This window comes from Patella vulgata, chromosome 9 (genome assembly GCF_932274485.2).
Source record: "Patella vulgata chromosome 9, xgPatVulg1.2, whole genome shotgun sequence".
Taxonomy (NCBI): Eukaryota; Metazoa; Mollusca; class Gastropoda; family Patellidae; genus Patella; species Patella vulgata.
This window is the reverse complement of record NC_065887.2, coordinates 40310265-40336698: the sequence shown is the minus strand read 5'-3', so window position 1 is coordinate 40336698 and position 26434 is coordinate 40310265. Positions and strand designations below refer to the sequence as shown.

Here is a 26434-nt window from a genome sequence, read left to right as displayed (position 1 = left end):
GACAGCGCCATTATGGAGCTTTGTTTTGACATGTGTAAACAATAAAATTAAAACACCAAACAAACTGTCATTTTAAGGGTAATTACTTGTAAAATTTGATATTAATTTTATTGATTATTCAAGGATAAGCCGTTGGATATAATAATGATCATACTATTAAATTAAATTACCATTTCGGGTTGATTTTTTGGGGGAAAGAAATAGAAATCGGTGCCTGGTGGTGAATCGATGTAGACTGATAGATAGTGATTCATCATGATTGCAGATAACACGATTCAAATTTTCAGTCGCTGGTACTGGCAAAGGCCTGTGGCCTATGTTTTTTATTGCCTATTGCATAACTTGTCTTGTATTTTTGCCGATTCAATTAATTATGTTTTGCTGTTTACTGTTATATTTGCATATTTAAATTTTTCTACCCTTTCCAAATGAAGTTAGTAAAATACACATCATCACATGTCATGTACATATATTGTTATTATTATACACCTTGAATAATAAATTCTCAGATGCCTAAGTACATGTAGATCAATTATCTATCAAAATTTGACACTGTACCAGCCGTGTTTGTTCAGTCTGTGTTTGCTTGTGCAGTTATTAGACTAATTCAGAAGTGGCATTGCCATTACTGCATTAGGTGTCAAAAACAGTTACGTGTTTATATTACAAACAACGAGCCTTAATGATACTGTGATAAATTTCAATCATTTGGCAACAACCTATACATCATTTCATTATAATTTTTACACATTGAAGTGCATGTAAAATATACAAAGTAATAGTAATTTGATTAGGAATGGACCGAAACACCACTGTTCAGGCAAAATTCTCCTGTCATAGCATTGCACTAATGACCATCATATCATCTGTTAGTCTCAAGTTGATCCAAGTATTGTGTTAAATTCCAGTTTCTTTTTTGTTAAAATTCTATAACTACTATTATGATAAATATTGTGTTGTTATAATTTTAACTTCTTAATCCTACATTTCAGATCTCATCTAATAATTATTACAAATGGATGATTATTATCTAACCAGTAGTCGGCCTAGACCGGTCACAGCAACTGTCACAAAACCAAAATGGATGGAACCACCTTGTAATTCTACACATCGTCATTCACTCGATTCTACTGGTAAGCTATAGTTTTCAAATAAAATAATAATACGTTAAAAGGTGGAATTTGGACCTTGACACTCTCTATTGTAAATCTTTGTAGGATTTGTGTGGTGGGCAAATCTAACCTGTTGCTATCATATCTTGTAACTTTAGTTTTTCCTGCTCTGCGATAACCTCTCAGACACATGTTTCCTCAAAATGAAATGGCATTACTTTTCTTTCAGCACCAGCATTCTCTTCTCTTTAAGAAGGGACAGATTTCAGTACTTCAGTATTAGGAAACAGAACATACATTGTACTATCTTGTTTTTAACACTGGTCCCCTTAACAAGCCTACTTATATTTTTGCTACCAAATTGTTAAACTAGGTACATTAATTTCACCTTGTACTCTCTTAGATACAACTGGACATGGTTTTAGAGTATTTTATTGACATGGTACTGGCCCACTAACACTGAAGTCCGACTTCAATCCTTGCATTAGCCAAGAAAGTTCCTCCAGATTGTCCAGCATGGTTTCCCCTTGTCAGTGGTTCAGGACAGAGGGTCTGGCAACGAGTAAACATCCAGTTGTTTTGATGGCACGAAAACTCAAGGCCCCTCCTGTACTCTTTGATGTGTACGTAAAAGAACCCTTGACAGTTGTAATTTGATGAAGGATAGGCAGAAACACCACTGTCCTGGCCAAATTTCCCATGTGCACATCTTCCTTAGTCTGTTCGGTACAGAAAAGTTGAATATTAAACCCCATTTCATTTCGGCTTCCCTTGAAATTATATGACTTTTATTATATCATTTCAAGAATTTTATTTTATCATTTCAAGAATTTTGTTACATCATTTCAAGAATTTTATTAAATCATTTCAAGAAGAAAGTTAGACCCCATTTTTTCTTCCCGTGAATAATAGTGAGTTATTTATATAATTTAAGGATCAACAGCATCCCTGACATCGGTATTAGACCACGATAGTTATATCAGTGATTATACAGATGATGATGATATACATCATACATTTAATGATATGAAAATAGAGGAGGGTCCACTTGATTCAACTTACAATAAAACAGCAGATGATAAAACAGATGATACATGTAATTATACAACAGATGATCAATTAAGGTGAGTTGTGGAAAATAAAGCAGCCTGGCAGTGAAATTTGCTAATCAAATTGGGTACAGTTGCTAATCAAATTAGGTTCATTTGCTAATCAAATTAGGTTCATTTGCTAATCAAATTAGGTTCATTTGCTAATCAAATTAGGTTCATTTGCTAATCAAATTAGGTTCATTTGCTAAACACACAAAGATATTTAAAAACGGTGTACAAACAAACATATAGTATCTTATTTGAAATGGTAGAAAATACTAAAATTGCTAATCAGTATGTCCATATTGCCTCTCATATTTATTGCATAGAGAAAAAAAACTGCTATGCGTAAATAAAGCTGAAATTAATTTTGCAAATATATTCAAAGAATTTAACTAGGGACCACATTATAGATTTGTCAGCCGATTTGTTAAAATGGATGGTGCTGCCGATGTGTGGTAGAAAGAAGGATATAAATACATGTATCAGAAGGATTACTTAGAATGAACCAAATGATTAAAATTCACTATGACAGATTTTCCGAATAGATCTGTTTTAGTGTTTGGATTCATGTCTGATATTAAGCGGGGGCCGCGGTGGTTGACTGGACTGTCCAGTGCTCAGATTCGGTCGGAGAAGAACTCACAAGATTTTTCAAGCCACATTTTCCTTTGTCAAGAGTGGTGTCCACGTGGCTGGCATGGAACAATGAAATGGAGGTCCCTGTGTGTAGAATGGTATGCACTCTTGGCAGCTGGAATTTGATGAAGAATAGACAAATATGCCACTGTCTGGGCAAAATTCTCCTCCATGTGACCACAGAAAATAATAACCTCAAAATGATGAGGTATTGAGTTGACAAGACTTTAAACCCCAATTCATTTCTAATTTAGGTACATGCTATGGAAGACAGACGCATCAATAATGGTTTGCTGGATTTAATAACTCGCCCTGAAGTCATCCCTCTCAGTGATGTAGTAGCGGCGAAGTGAATATTCACTGCTGATCAGTTTGATGAAACTGTTGAAAACACGTTAAACTTGATACCTTTCTTTAATTTTTCAGTAGCTACTCACCTTATGAAAGATCAAAATCTAAATCACCTCGCACACCAATCAGAAAACAGAGAAAAATGGAGGATGAATTTCAGGGCTTGTCACCATGGGAACGATGGTTGCTAATCAAAACGAGGGAGGAGAGAATCAAGAAAAAGTTTGAGCTGAGAAATAAACGGGCAAAGGAAGAAGAAGAAAAGAAAAAAGAAGAAAAGAAAATGGAGAAAATAGGAAGAACGGAGGAGGAAATTGAGAAGTGGGAAGAAAAAAAGATAGAAAAAATCAAACAACAAAAACGTCTGGAAAAAGAAGCAAAAGAATTGGAAAAGAGCAAAGAAGAAGAAAAGAAGATGGAGATACTAGAAAAATCATCACAAAAATACAAAGAATGGATGAAAGCAAAAAAACAGGCAGAGCTGAGCAAGCGAAGAGAAGAAAAAGAGAAATTAAAACGTGAAAAAGAAGAGGAAGAAGCCAGGAAATTGAAAGCGGAACAGAAGTATAAGGAATGGGTAGAAAAAGCGAAGCAAAGGCCAATGTCTGCTAGCATTAATTGTAGTCGTAATTCATCATCTAACAGACTAACAGGTAAGTCTTTATTTCTTATCCAATCATGTCAGTGTATCAAATACATGCAGTACCTTGACTGTGTTAGATGACAAGCAAGCCTGGACTTTAAGTACAAATTATCACACAATATTTTTATTATAATTTATACCAAATCACTGTGAATCTGATGAAGATACAAAAATTATTTCCATTCATATTTTGAAGTTCAAATTTCATTTTATCCGCTGTGTGTTCATTGATTTAAGAGATTAGCCAATGAAATGGTCTGTTATGATGAGCTTTAGGCTAGGTGTACACTGAATTATGGGACACATGTATAGAGCACTAAAGAAAACAAAGAGTTTAATATACCATAAATAGTTTAACTTATTCACCCAGCATTTGTCAGACCTGTATAGGGGGAAGGCCATCAAAAGTATAAAAAAATTGAATGCAATTTAAATCTGTATTTTTATAATCAGATTGATTTCTCCAAATTAACAAAATATGAACTTAAAATCTATTAACAAATTGAGTTAATACATTTGTGTAGCTAAAAAAGTATGTCGTGCATCGATCGATGTCTGTGAATTCAGAAAAGCAGTGAAAATAAAACTTGTAATAAATATTTATTTATTTCATAATAATTTACATAAAAATAGTAAATAAGTTTATTTGAATAAAATGTTCTATAAATACATCCTTCTCATGCACAGTACCTTTTTTTAAAAGTACTTCCATATTTATAATTTAGTACAAGACATGATCAAATACATTTAGCAAATAAACATCACGTTCAGATAATAAATATCACGTTCAGATAATAAATATACAGTATATAAACATCACTTGAAATATAAATATCACGTTCAGATAATGAATATACAGTATATAAATATCACTTGAAATATAAATATCACATTCAGATAATGAATATACAGTACATAATAAACATCACTTGAAATATAAATACATGTATCACATTCAGATAATGAATATACAGTGCATAAACATCACTTGAAATATAAATATCACATTCATCAAATGATTATGTAAAATTGTAAAAAGTCACATGTCAAAACGTAGAAAAAAAGTAAGTGGATAATGTCAATAAATTATTTAAATTTTATACATTATTTTATAATGCTTATACAATAATGGTTGTGGTAATCTGTAAGTCCAAGGTAATTTAACTTTTAGTTCTTTTGGTGTCTCGAGGAATAAATAGCACTTTCAGTCTAATCAACAGTGTTTTCTTAACTCAGTAGTTTTTGCATTAATTTTTTATTTCTTGAAGAAATGAAATAGGGTTTATTGGTTTATTTCTTGAATTATATAGGTGTTTCCAAGGAACAAATATTCCAAAGGTTTTGGCATAAGTACAACTTTAAAGTACAGTTATACATGTACAATGTATGTACTTTGAATGGCATGGGGTTTGATTTGGACAATGCTGTTTATTATATAATTCATGTATATAAAAAGAATACACATACAATGCTGTAGAATAATTTATGATGTGTGATACATGTGCTCTGATACAATGTACATTTACATGCATTATTTTATTTTTCGATGGATTGTCGTTTATACATGCATTTTGACCACACAATATTTTCCTGTTCTGTACTGGTCCTGTTATTTGTGAGTTATACAACATTCGGTAGCCTATGGGCCTACCAGATTCGATAGTCTATAGGCCTACAAGATTCCATAGCCTATAGGCCTACAAGATTTCATAGCCTATAGGTAAATTCTCTTACTGTTTCAAAAGCAAATCATTGAAAAAGAAATTTCTGAGGGGTCATTTTGCATCATTTGCCCCAGAGACTGATGTTTTACCTTGGAGAAGCATAGCCTTAAAAAATGGCAGGAATTATCACAATACTATCTTTTAAAAAAGTCATAACTTCCGTGAAAAAAAAAGAATGCTGAATGCAAAAAGTTTTGTTTACTTTTAATGCTGAACATACAGTTAGTTATTTGATTAGTACATAAAAATAGTCAATGCTGAAATGGACGTCATGTCGCTAGTTTAGAGTTATTCCTCTTTTAATCAGTTGCCGACGTGACTTGTTCTGTTTCGGTTTTTGACTGTTCGGCTACTTGTTCTGATTCTGTTTCTGTTTGGGTTGTGTCAGAGTTATCTACCTTCCCTGTACGGAATGCTATTTGTATTTGCTGTATTTCTGATTTTTCTGTGCTGTAATATGCTGGTATTCTGTCCCTCTGAAAACACCAGTTAGATACGTTTGTGAAATAGTACAAAATTGATACTAATAATCGATTCTAGAATACTTGTATACATGGTTCACATTAGTGTGGTCGTACTTGTTTAAAATATTAAATCATTTATATAACTTACCACATCTTTAGCCTGTTGATCGGCAGACGAGGACGTCAGTATGTTGGTAATTTCTTCAGATAAAGCGGATGCATAATGTAACGGTGTTCTGTTTAACTGAAAAATTATTTTAAAGGGTTATTTTTAAATTAATGGCATAGCAGAGCCATTTAATTAAAGATACATTATGTAAGATTTAGATAAAGAACTAGCCATTCTTGCTATAATAGTTCGAAAGTAGATGATGTAAAATGAATAATTTGAAAATTTCATTCAAATTACTCTATTGCAAGCGAAGATATTAGCCTTTTAAGGTTTGACAGGCGTGTGCAATAATTTCAACAACCGTACTGGTCGATCGAAGCTAAGTCTCGGTCCTCCATATTTGATTAAATCAAAGTATTGCTGAACCATTCTAATCTATTTAATATCGGAGAAATTTGATGCCATCGAGAGTTGATTAAGGCCTAGATCAGTTAATTAATGTCTAATTAATACTTTAGAAAACATTTCAGGCCTAAAGAAAGACCTGCAATAGGCAGATTTAGCTCTTGCATAATGCATGTTTAATACAGTAACTATATTTAAGTTTAAAATGATTGTAGAAAATAGAATCAAATGTAAGCCTAAAGTTTTATGGCTTAAACTGGATTGGAAAAGGCAGTTTCAAATATGTCCTTATTTACTCTGAAAGTGTCCTTATTAACTCCCAACAGTTTCAAATATGTCCTTATTTACTCTGAAAGTGTCCTTATTAACTCCCAACAGTTTCAAATATGTCCTTATTTACTCTGAAACACCCATCAGGCCATAGAATGCATACAGGAAAGACCTCTTCAGCAAGTAAGGGTAGTAGGTCTTACTAGCTTTCAACTAATCAGAATTCCTCTTTCTTATCAGTTTAATATAATCAGTTAAACTAAACTAATATTAGCTCTGGTTGAATTTTAACTGTTGGTTTATGGTCATATAAATATCTAAAGATATCGCAATGTAATTCTTTGCAATTCTGACTGAGTAAATGTCTATGGGACAAGGATGAATTTAGTCTAAATAAACAAAACTTACATTATCGCGACATTTAACAGCTGTAGGATAATGTTTTATAATATATTGTACGATTTCTTTATTTTCTATTAAAACAGCTATATGTAGTGGTGAACGTCCATAGATATCTTTGGCTAGAGCAATCTTTTTTCTATCCAGATATTGTGCTACATCTCGTAATACTCCGCTTTCTACCGCTTTCAACGCTTGACTTATTTTAGCCTGAAATTCAAATAATGTATAATTGAAAATTTTAATCTGACTAAATATCGTGGCTTGCTGACTGACCAGGAGATTCCAGGTTTTAATCCCAGTGTTGGTTGAAAAAGGTCCTCTCGATTTTCAAGTCTAGTTCCCTGGTTCAATGGTACAGGAAGTAGGACCGGACAACAAATGGTATCTAGTCATTCCGACGGACAAAAAACTGAGGTGCTGTGTTTACCATTGGCAGTATTTTAAAGTTCACTTGTAAGTTAGAAATTGAAACAAAGAGTAGGCTGCAGTGCCACTGGCTGGTCAAAATTTCCCCAATAGTACACTGCATGCCATATGCAGAAACGTAGGATGTTAAACCCCATTTTATTTCGAGATCTACATCAAAGCTTGAAAGCATAATTACTTGAAAATCTGGAACAGCTTTCAGGAAATCTGTAACTTCATCGGGTAGACCGTCTGTGGAGACTTGTGATAGAACGACACCAAGTTTATCGTAACCATCTAATAATAATTGTTGTAAAGCCTCCAGTTTCTCCTGTTCTATCATATTACTGATGTATGAATCTGAAATATATAAAATATCATTTGTATCCTTCAAATCTCTCAAATATGAAATAGTTTTATTAACTTGGGTAAAATTCTGTTTGATATCGTCCAAGAGTCACCATCAAGTTTAAATTCAGGATTGTATACTGTAATAGAGGGTGGTATATGCAGACCTGGAAATACTATTCAAATTGTACCTGACACTTTTTTGTCGGACATGTATCAAATCAATAAATACACTGATAAAAGACAACTGTATCCCAGACAAAATGAAAAACACAAGAGTGATTGTACCCGACAAAGCCTGAAATTGTGCTTAACATTTTCTGTGACAAGAGCCTTATTTCAAGACTTGGTGATGTTTATGTGGCAGGATAGGCTTATTCGTTTTTGATTTTGTTTGTAGATTGTTGAACTTAGATTGCCCCTTTAGTACATTTTCCTCAAAAATGACTGGTGCTTCAAAAGTTAAGTTATTTTTGGAAACAAAAACCATTTGAGAAATGTGATTTTATTAGATAAATATTGTGTTATTCAATTTATACTAACCCATAGCATCAATATTTTCCTGTATGTCATGATCTTCTGCAATATCTCTTGGTGTCTGGTTATTCCCATCACGATCGGCAAGACTGTAGCCTAGGTTAAATAGTGCTACAAGGTCGGCTCCTGAAAAAGACAGTCATACATTACTTAGGTTTTACATGTATTTAAAACTCCTTACATCAACATTATTAATCAGGCCTAGAAAGAGATTCTTGAGGAAATAAACTTTTAAATCCTTGAAGATTCTTGAAAGATATTTGACAAATGTTCAAAATTAAAAACAAAATTTCAGTGACAATACAGTCAGTATGCTTGACATCTTACGATTAAGCAGAAAGTTAGTATCAGTTTGGTGTCTACATTCGTTAGATGTGTTTCTAGACAGTCACCAAATAATTGTGTAGGGCGTTAAGTTGATTATTTCAATGAATATATTCATCAATATATTTTGTACCTTCCTGAGCTGCTAGTTTATGTAATTCTGTTTGACCTCGTTCATCTCGTTCTTTATACATGGTATCTTCTTCTAGTTCTTCAGTTACCGTTGGTAACAGTGGTTTCTGTAATAACGCTGCTTCTTTAGCTCTAAAAATAACAGATACATTAACACCAGTTCATTCATTGTGTTTTAGATATTACGTGTTTCATTATAAGGGGAGTTAATCTGAACTGAATCAATAGTTGATTACCATGACAATATCTTTATACGCCATCTTGTTTGGGTTACATGGTTCTCGGTATATATCATCTGTATGCTATACATGCCAAGGTGACTCAGTATTGACCAAGAAAATTGTTCAGGATTTGTTGTCTGGTTTTCCCCCTTGTCAGTAGCAGGATGGAGGAAAGCGTCTAGTCAGGGACGAAAAATGAGGTCTCGTGTTAGTTAAACAATCCCCTGTCATTTGGTAATCAAATTTCAAAATAGAGTAGGCTGTAGTTCTATTTTCGGGGGGCTAATTTTCCCTCAGTATACAGTAGCTCACTGTATGACATATGCCTGTTTTTATTAGCCCGGTTGGTTCAGAAAAGTTATGGATGTTAAACCACATTTCAATTGATTACAACATAACATCACTGTATTCATTAGCATGGTTGATGTTAAACCCTATTTCAGCTCATGCCAAATGCAACACAATAACATGTTGCAGTACTTCTAATATCTTACTTTTTCTGTAATTCTTCTTCTTCTTCTCTCTTCTTTCTTTCTTCCTCTTCTTTCTCTCGTCTCTGTTTTTCTTCTGCTTCTTGAATCTGTCGTTCTTCTTCCAGGCGTTTAGCTCGTAATTCTTCTTCTTCATCCATGGCTGCCTCTTCTGAACGAACATCTTTCATAATGTCTTCTTGCTAAAAAAGATATTATTGAATTAGTTACCACTGGTTGGCAGCAGATGAAACGTGAAATTATACTCTATAACCTTACATGCAATAATATATTCAAAAATTGCCATTTTTATTTAATGCTACATTCTACCTTCAGACTTATTTTTGCCTCTTATATATGTTCAGCTATGCATAAACATATTTTACTTATTGATGTTAATTGGCCGTAAATGTAGTCCATCTTCAGTGAGTTCAAATCCCATTTCATAATAAGAAATATAGTTGATGTTTCAAGAAGTAAAGAGAGAGAGAGAGAAATGGGCTTTAGCGTCCACTCGCCACAAACTAGGTCATTTCGGGACTAAAACATGGTTCAATTTTATTTCAATAATTTGCTTGTGCGTGGTGGTCTTTAGCAGTGGTAGGAAACTGGAGGACCCTATTCTTTGTCACATACATGTACAACCAGGGAATTGAAACCATGTCAGTTGACTCAATGACAGATCTTATGATACAGCATGCACATGCTAACCATTCGGCCATCCACCACCCCACCCCCCACCCCTGTTTCAAGAAATAAAATCTTTTGCCAGAATTTTATTCTGGAAGCCAAAAAGACCATAATGACCAAAATGGCAGCTACGGTACAAATTTTTAGTCAGATCTGAAAGTTGAATCTAGGGGAGGACAACTCAACTAGAAAATCCGCTTACTGATTTATTATAATCAAGATTTTTTCTGTATTTAATCAGCCAGTGCCCCAAGTATTCAATCGGATCCCAGGGTCGGCATTCAGCTATTTCTGCTAGGGCTGACGTCAGTGCTGTACCAAGATGTCGAGCAATGTAACGGCCGTCAACTGTCGCTGGCGGTGGCACATCTTTCTTTTCGTAAATATCGGTTGAAATGTACATCTGTATGGGTTTTCTAGTGGAAGATGTAGATGGAGTTAAAGGCTTGTAGGCGGAGTCTGATTGGGAATCTAAAATAGACAAATACATGTAATAATAATTTATGAAATGATTTTCTTTCTATATCATATCAGTTTCAAGTCACCAATCCTAATTTTGCATTTTTCAGACTATATCTAATTTTGTATGACCTTATCCATGCTAACCGCTTGCAAACAACAATATTGTGAAAGTTGAATCTTTAAAAGGAATATCAATCAAAAATCTATCAATTCTGTTCAGTATTTACAAATGTACATGTATGATCAAGTGAGATTTGCCGATACGATATGGTGTAAAAACAAGCAAACGCCACCTATAATCTTCCCTCAGATCTTTTAATGGGCCTCATTATGATCCAAATGGATGTTTTGTGTCTAGTGGACGTTAAACCCCATTTCTCTCTCTCTCTCCAAATAAATGTAAGCTGGTAGAATTGATTTTTTTTCTAAGTTAAAGTTTAATAATTGATCAATACATTTGAGCATGGATTACCCTGTTAACAGTTAGATATTGAGCATGGATTACCACATAAACAGTTAGATATTGATCATGGATTACCCTGTGAACAGTTAGATATTAATGATGGATTATCCTGAGAACAGTTAGAAGTTGTCCGAGACATGTAAATGATTATCAAGTAAAATAGAATGGATGGTCATACCTGAAACCTTTTCACTGGTTTCTGTACTTTGTGTCGTATCTGTGACTGGTTTATTTTCTACTTCCTGTAGGGGAGATGATTCAGTAGTGTCTGTTTTGTCTTCTGGTGTCAGGATCGCTGAGATTCGTTTCTTGACTTCCATGACCGACAGCTCCAGAGGATTATTATTGTAATCTGATGGCAACTTTCCTACCTACAAAAGATGAGAGCTTTCTGATTGTTGTTATTTTACTTCAGGTCTACAAACTATAGTAATTTAGTTTGTTCCAATTTTTTAGATCTTAGCAACATGTAGAACTTACCAAATCTTTAATACTTTCATCGGCACCAGCTTCTTGTAACATGGAATAAATTTGACCAGCGTCATGACAACCACCAGCATAATGACAAGCTGTTCTCTTCATCTGAAATTCACAAAATGGTCAGAATTATTGTATGACAGTGTCCTGATGTTACTTCTTCTATTGTTTATCTTAGAAGCGATTTATAAAAGGATGAAGCGCCCACCATGGTATCATAAATCAGTTTTCTTTCAGCTAAATTACAAAGACAAGCCTTGAAATAAGGTACCTGTCACAGACGTTGTCAGACACAAATCCAGGCTTTGGTTAGTTAAAGATGTCATACATTAGTTACATGTACTTACATTATCTAGGGTATCGAGAATTTCTTTCTTGTGTTTTGAGTCTAAGAAAAGATTTATTATATGAATTTGTTGAAATATGATGGCTTTTTGAAGAGGTAGAGTTCCAGTTCTGTCTGCAGATGTCAATAATGTAACATTACCCTCTTCTAGAAATTTCCGTACCACTTCTTCATTTCCTTCCATTACAGCAGAATGAAGCTTGTTCACTTCTTCCTGAATACATTGAAATAGACAATAATAAATTTACAAAACTGTTGCCATGGATATTGAAATTAAAATAGGAAATTTGTGAATAAGTATACGTAATTTTATTCATAATTTTCTAAATCTACGTCATCAAGTGACTTGAGCAACAGGGGAGTTATGCTGGCTCAGTGATGATGGTGCTGGCTCACTGACCAGGAGGCCTCAAGTTCAAATTCAAAACATGTTTCTCCTTGACATTGGTGCAGGACGGGAGAGTCTGGCTAGACAAATAATGTCTAGTCATTCGGATGGTACAAAAAAGTGAAGACCACCTGAGTACTCATTGGCATGAAAGCAAAAGAGCTGTTAATAGTTGGAATATGATAAAGAATAATTGGAAACGCTGCTATCTGGGTAAAACTTATGCCAATCTTCATTAGCCCTGTTCATGTAGAAAAGTAGGACGTTAAACCCTCTTTGTGTATTTCTCTTGCTGTCTGTTAATACTATATGAGACAGAAAAATATCATTATGAAAATGGCACCAATAAGAAATATTTTATTATGAAAATGGCACCAATAAGAAATATTTTATTATGAAAATGAATGACAAAGGATGAAAACAATTTATCATAGCTAACCTGAAATTTTTCTATTTTATCCATATATTCTCCATCTTCTTTTGACTTTTCTGTGGCTTGTTGAGTGGAATATGGCCATGCATCCCATCCTTGAGCAGCTATTGCCTGGAGTCGTTCCCAGCCTCCTTGCACACCCCACGACCAGACGGCTTCCTTTAACACATCTCCTGCTTCATTGGCGTAATCGCTTGACACAACTAGATCATAGACGGTCTGTCCCGCTTCATTTCTAACTAACAGACTTGTATCTGATATTTTTGAAACCAAGGCTTTAAAAATCTCCAGACTGCCATTTTGTTTGACGACTACATGTAGCAGTGTGTCACCGTTTTCATTCCTTAGTTTGGTATCTTCACCGTCTGCTAGCAACTTGTTAACATCAACAACATTGTTGTCTTTGATGGCTTGATAAAGTTTACAATCTTCCATAGTTTTAACTGAAAATAAATCAATTTATTGACTTAAAGAGATTTCAGTTGAAAGGAATTGGTGTCTTATTTCAATTAGTGATGGAGAAAGTTTTACAGGATTACATTTCTATTTGTTTTATGGATTTAAAGATGCATTATGTAAGAGTTGTATTTGCTATTACAGGTTTTTATTTTTTCTTCAAATGTTAAATAAATTATTTTGACATTTATTCACATGACATTCCTATAATCAACTCTCTAGGACATCCGATGGTGCAGATGTAAACAGATTAAATGATTTTATTTAAGGATGGAGGTGCGAGGCTGAGTTTCGATTAACAAATAATGTTGCTACGATAATAAACAATCTATGTCAAAAATTCCAACAGTGACAACGTCGCTCAGAATATAATTTGAAATTCATTTTTCATTATCTTTTTTTAAACTATTACAGCAAGAACGACCAGCTCTTTATCGAAATTTTACATAATGTATCTTTAATATATCCCTCGCATGATACAAAAATCTGAAAACTGAAGCTCCGTAAAATTCTGATGACACACAGACTTGGGTCGAGCAAGCAGAAGTCAGTCTGGTTTGATTTATTTAAGTTTTATTTATGATGTTAACTGTTTGATGTTCAAAGCAAATTTGGCAAGCTTTATCCAAACATAATATGTGATAAAAAAAAAAAACTTTTTTTTTTACATATATATAATTAGCACAAAGAGTACAGTAAATGTTGTGGGTTTTTTTGTTCAAAATATCCTAAATGTATGTTCATTAGCATGTATTGTGTTACAAAGAAAACCATAAACACAGCAAAATAGTATTTAATTCAATAGTATCTAGTAATAAAAATTTCATATTTATGAAATATGCCATGTAAGTATTTATAATAGGAAATATTTATAAATAAATAATTTCAGATTACGTGAATTGACATGCAAACCTTGTAAAACATCAACATGATATGTGCCATGATTATTTAAAATGATATCAATAACAATCTGGGATACTATGATTGATTATCTTTGATTAAATCATCAATATTCTACAAATAACATAATATTAATTATTAATCTTACTTAATCAGATTAACTAAATCTGGTCAAAGATAATAATGTTTTATACACGTAAATATTACAATCACTTTACCTTATTCAAGCCTCACTACACGCCATTAATGTATACCGTAGAGGGTTACTAAGAGCATTGTTTACCTTGACAACAGGTATCTAAGGGTTTTATCAATAGCTGTATGACCCCTGAGGTTAAATGACAGCTGTATTGTCATTGAATGAATGACTTGCTGGGTGTCAATATGAAAGCAATGTGGCTGTAGTTACATGTATAAAGTTACAGATCATCTTGAATGTAGATTAAAGATAAAACATATCTCTGAATAAATCAGTGCAAACACCTTCTTGCTCTCTGAGGCTTTAAAGAGACTTGATGTATGTTCCTAGCCGAAACTCTGGAACTGTGTTTAGGGAGGGAAATGGGGTTAAATGCTATTCAACACAAACTAGTTAATTTCGGGAGTAACATGGTTTAATTTTATTTAAATAATTCGCTTGTATGTAGGGGTCTTTAGCAGTGGGAGGAAACCAGAGGACCTGGAGAAAACCCACGAGGGTGGACAGGCAACCCTACTCCTTGTCACGTACAACCAGGGAATCGGAACCACGTCAGTTGACTCAATGACAGACCTTATGATACAACGCGCAAGCCCTAACCATTTGGCCATCCAACCCTCGGAACTCATTGACCTAAAGACTGCAGATTGATGCTTTTTATGTGACATGTCTGCAAATTGATATAGAGGTTGCTATGAAAACAAGAGATCCAGATCTGTCAAAGCGGTGACTATGAAACAAAGAGATCCAGCATAGTGGTGACTATGAAACTAAGAGCCCAGCATAGCGGAGGCTATGAAACCAAGAGCCCAGCATCGTGGAGGCTATGAAACCAAGAGCCCAGCATAGTGGAGGCTATGAAACCAAGAGCCAAGCATAGTGGAGGTTATGAAACCAAGAGCCAAGCATAGTGGAGGCTATGAAACCAAGAGCTCACCATAGTGGAGGCTATGAAACCAAGAGCCAAGCATAGTGGAGGCTATGAAACCAAGAGATCCAGCATAGTGGAGAGCTGGAGGCTATGAAACCAAGAGCCCAGCATAGTGGAGGCTATGAAACCAAGAGCCCAGCATAGTGGAGGCTATGAAACCAAGAGCCCAGCATAGTGGAGGCTATGAAACCAAGAGCCAAGCATAGTGGAGGCTATGAAACCAAGAGATCCAACATAGTGGAGGCTATGAAACCAAGAGATCCAGCATAGTGGAGGGCTGGAGGCTATGAAACCAAGAGCCAGCATAGTGGAGGCTATGAAACCAAGAGCCCAGCATAGTGGAGGCTATGAAACCAAGAGCCAAGCATAGTGGAGGCTATGAAACCAAGAGCCCAGCATAGTGGAGGCTATGAAACCAAGAGCCAAGCATAGTGGAGGTTATGAAACCAAGAGCCAAGCATAGTGGAGGCTATGAAACCAAGAGCCAAGCATAGTGGAGGCTATGAAACCAAGAGCTCACCATAGTGGAGGCTATGAAACCAAGAGTCAAGCATAGTGGAGGCTATGAAACCAAGAGATCCAGCATAGTGGAGGGCTGGAGGCTATGAAACCAAGAGCCCAGCATAGTGGAGGCTATGAAACCAAGAGCCCAGCATAGTAGGGGCTATGAAACCAAGAGCCCAGCATAGTGGTGGCTATGAAACCAAGAGATCCAGCATAGTAGGGTCTATGAGATCCAGCATAGTAGGGACTATAATCAAGTCTGAAAACTAGACAACTGTCAAAGATTGTCAGGCATTAAATCAGGATTTGTCAAACACAATCCCATAGCTGCCATTCATTATTCTCGACACATCTTTGTCTTTTCAATGTTTTATTGATATTTTTAATACATGTCCGACACAAAGTTCAAAATGTCCGGTTCTATTTTGATGTCAGACATTTTGTCAGATGCCTGTATAATCATTAGTATTATATTCGTGTATTACCATGTAGATGTCTATATGGTTGTAGTACATTATACCAGTATTCATCACTAACAATGATTGGACATCGTTTATAAGTCATCTGTATATGGTAGTATAAGTTAGGAATGTTGATCAAGCTAGGATGAAACTTGTAGTCTTTAGCAGTAAAACCCCACTGAAAAATATACATTTATAATGTTATTTTATCACAGCATATACTGTTCTGCTTTTACCATTGTTTTGCTGGATGATGTATGCGGCAGCTACTTTCAGTTTTGCAATGTACTGAAATCAGGACTCTCATTTCCGTCCATAATTACCAGTCAGTGAAAATGACCAGCATGAAAACATACCTGTTGCTGTTAGTCAATTTACAGATCATAGAATTAAAATTTTACTCAGCAGACAATCAACAGCTTTAAATTATGAACACTTTGATTAAAGTTTAAACTTAAAGTATCTGGTATATTACTATCACCATGGTAACAACCACCATCTAACATGTTATATAACTTACAGTATTTGATATAAGAGAATCACCATGGTAACATGTTATTATATATAACTTACAGTATCAGGTATATTACAATCACCATGGTATTTATATAGTAACATGTTGTATAAAACATGATCTTCAATACATGCTGCATAATGTAATGAACTTCTTGATAACTGAAAAGAACACGAAAAATCAATAGGACTGGATCTATGAGCCCAAAGTAGCAGGGTTTGATCCCGGTGCTGACTCACTAATCGGAAGACACCTGGGTTCGAAACACAAAAAATTGCACATAGTTTCTTATTAATGTATTTGATACATTAAAACAACAAAAGTTCTATAATGGGCTATATTTTAGTTAATTGTTAACTTAAGTCTGAGAATGTTTTGTGAAACCGGAGCCAGGTTTCCCCCAAAAAACAAGGGTCAGGTCCATGGATGTGGGGTCGCATTGGTGGCGAAGTGCAAAACATGAGTTCCTGGTTGACCTCCCCCTGGAAAATTTTGAAAACCAGAAGCCCGGAAATGCCATTTCCGGTGATCTGAAACAAGACTCCGGTGCTAATGTAATGAATAGAATGGGACTTTTTCTGTCAAAAATCCCACGTATGTAAACTCCTTGTTGCATTCCTTTAACAATTTAGACTGGAAGCAAACACTCATTGTAATGTAAGAAAATATAACACACAGATAAAAATACTGGTGATTCACTTACATTATCTGTGGAATCGAGAACATCAGGTACAGTATCAAGAATTAGTTCTATACAGGGAATATTATTCGCTATAACAGCTTTATGTAGAGATGTTAGTCCCATCCTATCCCAGTATCTAACTGTTTGATTGGTGATAAGATGGCCGATATCTTCTTCACCATCCAGTATCAGATTGTGTAGTTCTACCACATCTTGCTTTGCACAAAATAAAAATCAACATTCAGATATTATAAGATAGATTCGGTTGTACAGGATGGAGGCAAGGGGAAAGACCCTCCAGTTGTGCAAGACAGAGGGCCTGACAAGGGAAAAGGCCTCTAGTTGGGCAAGACGGAGGGCCTAACAAGGGAAAAAGCCTCTAGTTGGGCAAGTAAAACTATAACTACATTTGAAAATTGCATAGCTAGATGGCAAAAGGGCTTGAGGAGCAGCAGTTGTAGTTTGGAACAGTTTATAATTATATTTGCATGGAGCATGCCATTATAAAAGCTGACTGGATGACAAAGCTGCTGGGGGGAGGAGGGGGTGTGTCAAGCTACCTGCCAATCTGTTTTGTACAAACCTGAATATTAAGTGTCTGTTTTATGAACTCTATAGTTTCCGTAGTAAAGTAAACGTTAGTGCCATCTGGTGGCCAATGTGTCCAACCTCTTTGCGCCATTTCTTCCAATCGTGTAAAATCTTCCTCAATTAAAAAATTTACAACATAATCCAAGAGACAGTCTAGAATATCCAGCGATGCATGTTCACAGATTGCTAAATCAAGGGCTGTATGTCCGTCGGAATCACACAATGATATATCGATAATCGACAAGAGCAACTGAATAATTTCCAGGCTGACATTCTGCGTAACGGCCAGATGGAGATATGTTTGTCCCTCTAGACTTCGACATTGCGCATTCTGGCCGTGATTTACTAAAAACTTGACTTCCTCCACATCGTTGATGATTATGGCCTCGTATAAAACGGTATCTTCAAATATCTCTAATTGGTGACTACTGACAGATTTGACCTGCTGCATACGCAAGAGAGTCACGATTGTTTTGATGTGCTTGATTTTGCTTTGATCTCTCTTTGATTCAGATTTGGACAAATCATCCTGAAAGATTTCATTAACTGGAGGATCAAATATTTCAAAAGTCACAGGATTAAAGAACTGTAACTTTTGGGGTTTGTGTAGAATAAATTTGATGTGGCGCTGTATATCAGGGATGCTGATCAAGTGAGGAAATTCTTGATATGTCAGGGCGGTGTGATGATTCTGAAAAATAAGCATAATTTCTCTAAAATGAAATTGTGTCTTAAGCATGTGATTCAACCTTAATCATTTAAGTCACTCAATTTTTTGGTATTATTGGATTATCAACAGTATAAATAGACTTATTTGATTTTTTAAAAATTGCATTCTCTGATATGTTTCCGGGCGTTGGATGACCGAATGGTTATGTGTGCGCATTGTATCATAAGGTCTGTCATTGAGTCTACATGCGTGGTTTCGATTCCCCAGTTATATGTGACAAGGAGTAGGGTCGTCTGTCCAACCTCGTGGGTTTTCTCTGGGTCCTCCGGTTTCCTCCCACTGTTAAAGAACCCTACACGCAAGCGAATTATTGAAATAAAATTGAACCATATGTTAGTCCCAGAATGACCTAGTTTGTGTCGAGTGGATGTTAAACCCCATTTCTCTCTCTCTCTCTGATATGTTTTCTATTGTTTATCTTTTATATTCACGGCATGAATTCACATACTTACCACATCTTGAATATGATCTTCAGCTCCTGACTGTAATAATATCTGGGTTATATCTTCATCTTCCATCACTACACTATAATGTAATGCTGTTCTTCCTAACTAAAATATAGACAAATTACATGTATGTAGTAGAAATGTCCAGTCTGTCTATGGTTCTGTGGTCATATTACATCCAAATCAGTATCATTTTGACCATTGTAGCTGTTCATAATTGAGAAACATAATATTGATAAAACAACATATATGTAGCTGGGAAGAAGGCATTCGGGTGATGCACATGCGATTGACTTTGTAGACCAAGGTGAGAAAACGGGTTTGCGATCAAGCCTCTTCATTAGTCCGAGCCTCCTTGTTCGCAATAATAATAGGCTACATTATTCGAGAAATTAAACATTTGTAAATTGGACGCTCATTATCAAAATTGAATGGTCAGCCTTTAACTTGACACAAATTAGATGATTTTGGGTGATTTTAAGTAATTTTGTTTGAATTTTGAAACAACGATTGGATATTGAATGAATGTGAAAGAAATTAATGCTTAATACACAAGATTAAATGATACCCAGGTTACAGTGTTAGTTCTTGCACAAAAAAACCCAAAATGTTATTTTCGGGAATTCAGAAATCTTGTTACCGGTATGTAATACAATAAATGATCTTACATAATCCTGTAAATTGAGTACATGAGGAAACTTGTTGATCAGATACTGGACATGGTGGGCGCGGTTAAAAATGGTGGCCTTGTGTAGTGGTCTGAGACCAGTGACATCTGCTGATTCTGCTACCAGACGGCTGTCACAGCTGATTGGTCCATTTCTTTCTATCAGTATCGCAGAATGCAGGTCGTTGATCTTATCCTTTTAAAAGAAAACCCTGCCATTTATTGTTGTACAAGATAATATTGGATTTAAATCTTTAACTAATGTAGGTCGGAATACCATACCTTCATTTATCATGCTGTAAGATTGTGCTTTTTTTTTTAACAATAATCATGCCCTAGGCACAGAAAAACTACAAACGAAATCCAAGAGTCAGGTCATTGATTGGAAAGGTGGATAGCTGTTCATAATTCACATTAATGTGCCCCACTGAGCTTGTAAATTTATCATGCCTTTATTCGTTGGTGGAGTCATGGTGGTTCAGTGCGTAAGACACTAGCTCGATAACCAGGTGGTCACAGGTTAGCTCCCGGTGTCAGCCGAGGTAGTTCCTCAGGATTTTTAAGTGTGGTTTCTTCGTGCCTATTGTGCTGCGTATATTAGCAGAAAAGTAGGATGTTAAACCCCAATTAATTTTTCTTTGGATACCTTAGCTGTTTATTAAATGAAATGGGGTTTAACATTGTATTATTCTGCTCTGACAGGGCTAATGACAAGGGGGACCACGGCAGAAAATCCTGAAGAACTTTCTCAGCCAACACAGGGATCGAACATGAGACCTCCAGACTAGCGAGCCAACATCTTACTCATTGAGCCACCGTGGTTCCCTAGCTGTTTATGAGAAATCTGCATTTTATTTTTCTTTACTTCAGAATGTAGGATATGTTTTGTCTTGATAAAAACAAACATGATTTAAAATCAGGTTGGAACAAAATGCTCATCCCAAGTATTTATTATGTAAGCATTAAAAAATAACTGTGTCAGTCTCAAATCATTCCTTTTATAAGAGAGAGAGAGAGAGAGATGGGGTTTAACATCCATTTGACACACACTAGGTCTAATTGGGACTAATATATGGTTCAATTTTATTTCAATAATTTGCTTGTGCGTCTTTGGCAGTGGGAGGAAACCGATGGACCCCTAGAAAACCTATGAGGTTGGACAGATGGCCCTACTCCTTGTTACGTACAACCGGGGAATCGAAACCATGCGAGTTGCCTCAATGACAGACCTTCCTATATAAAAAATAAATTAAGAGGATGTGTAACACCTACCCAAAATGGTTGTATATCTTTAAGAAATGGAAGAATTTCCTGTTTTATTCCTGGAATACATAAAAATTCACTGGGCCACATGGACCATCCTTGCGTTATAAGATTTTCTATCTGTTTAAAAGATCCATCACATAAAACATCAACCATTTTCTGTAATATCATTTTCTGAACATGGCCTTCCCCTTTTGATATAGCCAGATCAAGAACATTGGACGAACTTTCATCCCTGGAAGAAAATATTCAGTAATTTTATTGGGTGTGAAGAATGCAATCTGTTTTCAGTGAAGGATCTACAAGGATCAATCTGATTAAAACACACATCCTAGTGTAAGCCATCAAAAGTAAAAAAAACCAAAAGGAAATCTGATTAGAATTAAGGATGGATATATCGTTATAATTTAATACAACTAAATTCAGTCTAGTTGCAGAGTGAAATACGAACAATACTCACCGCAACGAAATGTCAACATATGACAAGAGTTCTAAGAATATGATGTCATCAGAACCCTGATCTGCGGCAACATGTAGATAAGATCGTCCATCACTACCACGAAGATTACCAGCACTATGATGTATTAAATGATGTCTCAGAATATCAATATCATTATTCAATATGGCCTGGAACACCTCAGTTCTTTCAAATTCCATTGTTTATTGATCTGCTGTAAAGGAGGATGTTTAATTAGTTTGATTAATCCCTAACATGCCAGAATGAATTCCTAGTCAACTAGAATATTGGTTCCATTTCACTCAGTATTTACAAAGAAATAATGAATTGAAAATTATTCAACATTCGACATCAACTGCAGACGATATAAACAAACCAGCGCCACGTTTAAGTGTTGTTTTAAATCTTTTGATGGGCCTCTTTTTATTCTGATTGAATCCAAGTCCATATTTTATCAACGTTTGATATACTGTATATATATATATATACTTTTTAAAATTAAACGTTCAATAATCAGGGTATTTAGTGTGGATTGGCTGTTTGCAAAATCAGATATTGTTTGAAAGATTGAGATTACTATCAGCGAGTTTAATTAAGGAGTAATTGTATTTGATAATGATGAGACTATTAATGATGGTACCATTAAAGGTATTAATATTGATTATTGCTATGTTAGACCAGGTATAATGAAATAATATATACTTCTAAATGAACACAGATATCAATAAACAATGTGTTATATTTCAGATGTGTTAATGATCAGCCACATAGTCGCAAAATAATTTAATCAATGCAAGAAGCTAAATATCTGATGTCATACATATGTATGTTTTAAGAATGTCAAAGTAGTTGTGGTTTTTTAAGGCTTGAACGTCATCAAGCTACTGAAACTGTATCAAGGGGGATTTTTTTTATCGAACACATATCATCAGAAAATATCTTCCAATAATTTCCTTATATTATTTTATATCATTGACAAATGGCCAATTCACTGTGTAATTGTGTTGGCAACTTAGATTAGAAATCCTGAATATACTCTTCAAAAAAAGAAGGGGATATTCAGAAACAATACGAAACTTCGGAAATGCACTGCTGTTTTTATTAGAGGTAACCAGTGTATTTTATTTGGAATCAGACTACCAATTATTTGCTAATTATCGTTAAATATCTTCTAATTTTCTTTTCTTTTAAAAACTGTCCAACGGATCTTTCTGAAACTTATGGTACAGGAAGTTAAGTTCCCATACCACTTGTTAAATTTATTCCAACAATGATCTGTAAACCGGAAGTAGTCGAAAAAATATTCGATATTTTGAGAAAATATAGTAAAAAATCGCAATTTCTCAGCTGGGTGTCACTGAATCAAAACAACTAAAGTATCGTTTGGTAGCAAGTTGAATGGGCTATTGTATGACACACTTCCTGTCTGATTCCTGAAAGCCGGTTCAGTGCTGCTTGCAGGTCTAGTTATTATTATTATGAATGATATAACTTTCCTTGTTTACTAAATCCCTCATCTTGTCCTATTTAGGGTTGTATAAACATTACAGAGAGAAATGGAGCTTAACGTTGCATCGACACAAACCAGGTCATTTGAGAACTAACATACGATACAATTTTATTATCCTCCTGGGATAAACAAAAAAAGTAGTAAAGTAAAAAGTTTTCCACGTACCTGGTTTCTTGTATTCAATATTTCTACATCACCAATTACAACTATTGTGGAATGTTGACGGTTTATCACAAAAATTTACACTTTTACACAACCTCACCAACATATTAACTGTTATTTCTTTGTTACCACGGTAACACAATTTATATCGAGTAAAACAGAAGTTTAATGATAATCTACATGGATCAATGAAATTCCTCTACCTGAAGTACTATATTTATTTAGAAGCCTGCGGCCAACAGATATAATGAATTATTGAATTTTTGCGTAAAAATTGTCATTTAATTATTTTGTGTGATAAATGTGTGTGATGGTTACCATGGTAATTGATTAATGTTTCTTTTATAGAGTAATAATTTGTGTAAATAAAAATACAGAAATCATCATGGATATCATTTATAGTCACAGTCAAAGTCTGTTCAAAGTTACTGATAATCATTTGTAGGATTGAAGAATCCCCTGCTAACTAGGCTATTAAAGATGCATTATGTAATAGCTAAGACTGCTGTCTAGCTTCAAATTTTATAAAGATTATTATTTAGACATTTATTCATAGGACAATTAAACTCATAATCAACTCTCTAGACTATCGGATGGCTGAGATATTGAGTGGACTAAACAATATTTGCCATATCTTCGTTTGTAACAATGGTACTTGACAATCAAAACCATTTCTTGTCAAAACTTAAACATTCATAACTTCCCTCAGAATAAAGTAGTTTGGAAGTTTCAATATATTCTTTTATTCATTATCTATTTTGAAACTAGTATAGCAAAAACAGCCATCTTTTTTTTTTATCTAAATCTAACATAGTGCATCTTTAAGAGAGAAATGCGGTCAGCTGAACATTTTTTAACATTCAGCATCCTCTTCAGATTATATAAACAAGCAAGTAGGACGTTAAAACTCCATTTCATTTCCTATTTTTGATGGGCCTAATTTTAATCCGATTAAATTCAAGCTGGAAGAATATCCATCGTTGATATCTTGGTTTCTTTGCATAATTAAATGTTACAAAATCAGTTTGAGAAGTTTTTATCATAGAAAAATATAAATGATGCTCGGAGACAAAAATACAAATGATGCTCGGAGACAAAAATACAAATGATGCTCGGAGACAAAAATACAAATGATGCTCGGAGACTAAAATACAAATGATGCTCAGGGACAAAAATACAAATGATGCTTAGACAAAAATACAAATGATGCTCAGGGACAAAAATACAAATGATGCTTAGACAAAAATACAAATGATGCTCGGAGACAAAAATACAAATGATGCTCAGGGACAAAAATACAAATGATGCTCGGAGACAAAAATACTTTTTAATAATATTTGTAAAACAAGATTTATTTGTTTAACACATGTTGTTAAGACACGTGGGGACCCTGGTACACTGTAAATGTTTAGTGGAATGAGCAGAGTTGATTGAATTTGTTTCAAATAAACGAAGGAAGAGAATGTGTAATTAGAGATTAGAATGGTTATAAAAGCAACCAGAGAATTTTATACATTTTTGGTGTCGAAGTATGTAGTTGTTTTAAAAAGATGGGATCACGTGGCTAAGTGGGTAAGACGCTGGCTCGCTAGCCTGGAGGTCGGGTGTTTGATCCCTGCATTGGCCGAGAAAGTTCATCCAGATCTTCCGACGTGCTTTCCCATTGTCAGTGATGCAGGACGGAGGGCCTGACAAGGACAGCTGTCTAGTCGTTCGGATGGGACGAAAAACCGAGGCCCCGTGTACATATTGGCGTGCACGAAAAAGATCCCTTGTCAGTTGGAATTCGATATAAGAGTAGGCCGTAGCGCTGCTGCCCGGGCAAAATTTCCCTCGTAGCACACTATGGCGTATGCCCGTCTTCATTAGCCCAGTTTAGGAGTAGGACGTAAAACCCCATTTCATTTCATTTCTGTATTCTAACTTTCTAAGGGGTCCTGAAGGCTTGTGGACCCTGGTCCATATGTGCCATGGGTAATACGCCAATGGTTGTCATACATTACAGAAAAATCAGTACATCAAGTCAATTTCATTCAAGCACAGCGCCAAACACTTGCTAGAATTATCTAAATTAATTTGATTGGTGGGATCAAAGAACAAAATTAATTACTTGTATAATTATAATTATTAGAAGATTTAATTGTAATATTAGTTAGGTGTACAGTATTTATTCTCTTTTTGATAAAAGGGGAAATTAGGGAAACCAGTACAGGGTGGGGGGGGGATACTGCACTCTCAGTAATGATGGGCAGGGTACTGCACTATCAGTATGGCGGCGCACTCCTTAGGACAGGATACTGCACGATCTTTTCAGGGTGGGGGCGGGGGAAGGATACTGGACTCTTGACAAAAATCTCCCAGTTTTAAATCTTGATGTACAGCGTAGGTCGAAAATAATCTCAGGATTTTTCAAGCCCGGTTCACTCTTGTTAGGTGATGGGCCCGTGGGTTTGACAAACTTGATTCCCTCTTGTTAGGTGTTGTGCCCATGGGTTTGACAGACTTGATTCCCTCTTGTTAGTTGATGTTTCTGTGGGTTTGACAAACTTGATTCCCTCTTGTAGGTTGTTGTTTCCGTGGGTTTGACAAGCTGGATTCCATCTTGCTAGGTGTTGTGCCCATGGGTTTGACATACTTGATTCCCTCTTGTTAGGTGATGTATCTGTGGGTAGGACAAGCTGGATTCCCACTTGTTACATGCAGGTATTGTATCTGTGGGTAGGACAAGCTGGATTCCCTCTTGTTACATGTAGGTATTGTATCTGTGGGTAGGACAAGTTGGATTCCCTCTTGTTACATGTAGGTATTGAATCTGTGGGTAGGACCAGCTGGATTCCCTCTTGTTACATGTAGGTGTTGTATCTGTGGGTAGGACAAGCTGGATTCACTCTTGTTACATGTAGGTATTGTATCTGTGGGTAGGACAAGCAAGATTCCCTCTTGTTACATATAGGTATTGTATCTGTGGGTAGGACACGTAAGTGTAGGACCAAAAGAAAAAACAAACCAGGTAGGTACACTGTTGTGTGGGCAAACTTTGCTTTCCTAGCAG

The 26434-nt window shown here is 35.3% G+C and overlaps 2 protein-coding genes across 3 annotated transcripts in view; one reads left to right on the top strand and one right to left on the bottom strand.

Moving 5' to 3' along the window:
• The window catches only part of LOC126831959 (coiled-coil domain-containing protein 34), a 29124-nt gene continuing 2690 nt past the window's right edge, over positions 1-26434 (top strand). Inside the window, exons 1-4 of one of the 2 annotated variants that reach the window (XM_050562624.2) lie at positions 1-78; positions 993-1133; positions 2047-2236; positions 3272-3846. In XM_050562624.2, the coding sequence (XP_050418581.2) occupies positions 1016-1133; positions 2047-2236; positions 3272-3846 (883 nt within the window). In that variant the 5' untranslated portion in view covers positions 1-78; positions 993-1015. Of the gene's footprint in view, positions 79-992; positions 1134-2046; positions 2237-3268; positions 3847-26434 lie in introns of both variants that reach the window. The other variant, XM_050562623.2, reaches the window with a different exon arrangement.
• LOC126831951 (FK506-binding protein 5) lies at positions 4424-14543 on the bottom strand. The gene is made up of 13 exons (XM_050562616.2): positions 14484-14543; positions 12916-13352; positions 12090-12302; positions 11746-11847; positions 11444-11636; positions 10543-10811; positions 9675-9853; positions 8961-9091; positions 8510-8629; positions 7818-7978; positions 7220-7420; positions 6173-6268; positions 4424-6036 (listed from the first exon to the last, which is right to left on the bottom strand). Exons 2-13 carry the CDS (start codon positions 13342-13344, stop codon positions 5860-5862), a joined length of 2271 nt encoding a protein of 756 aa, XP_050418573.2. The 5' UTR covers positions 13345-13352; positions 14484-14543; the 3' UTR covers positions 4424-5859.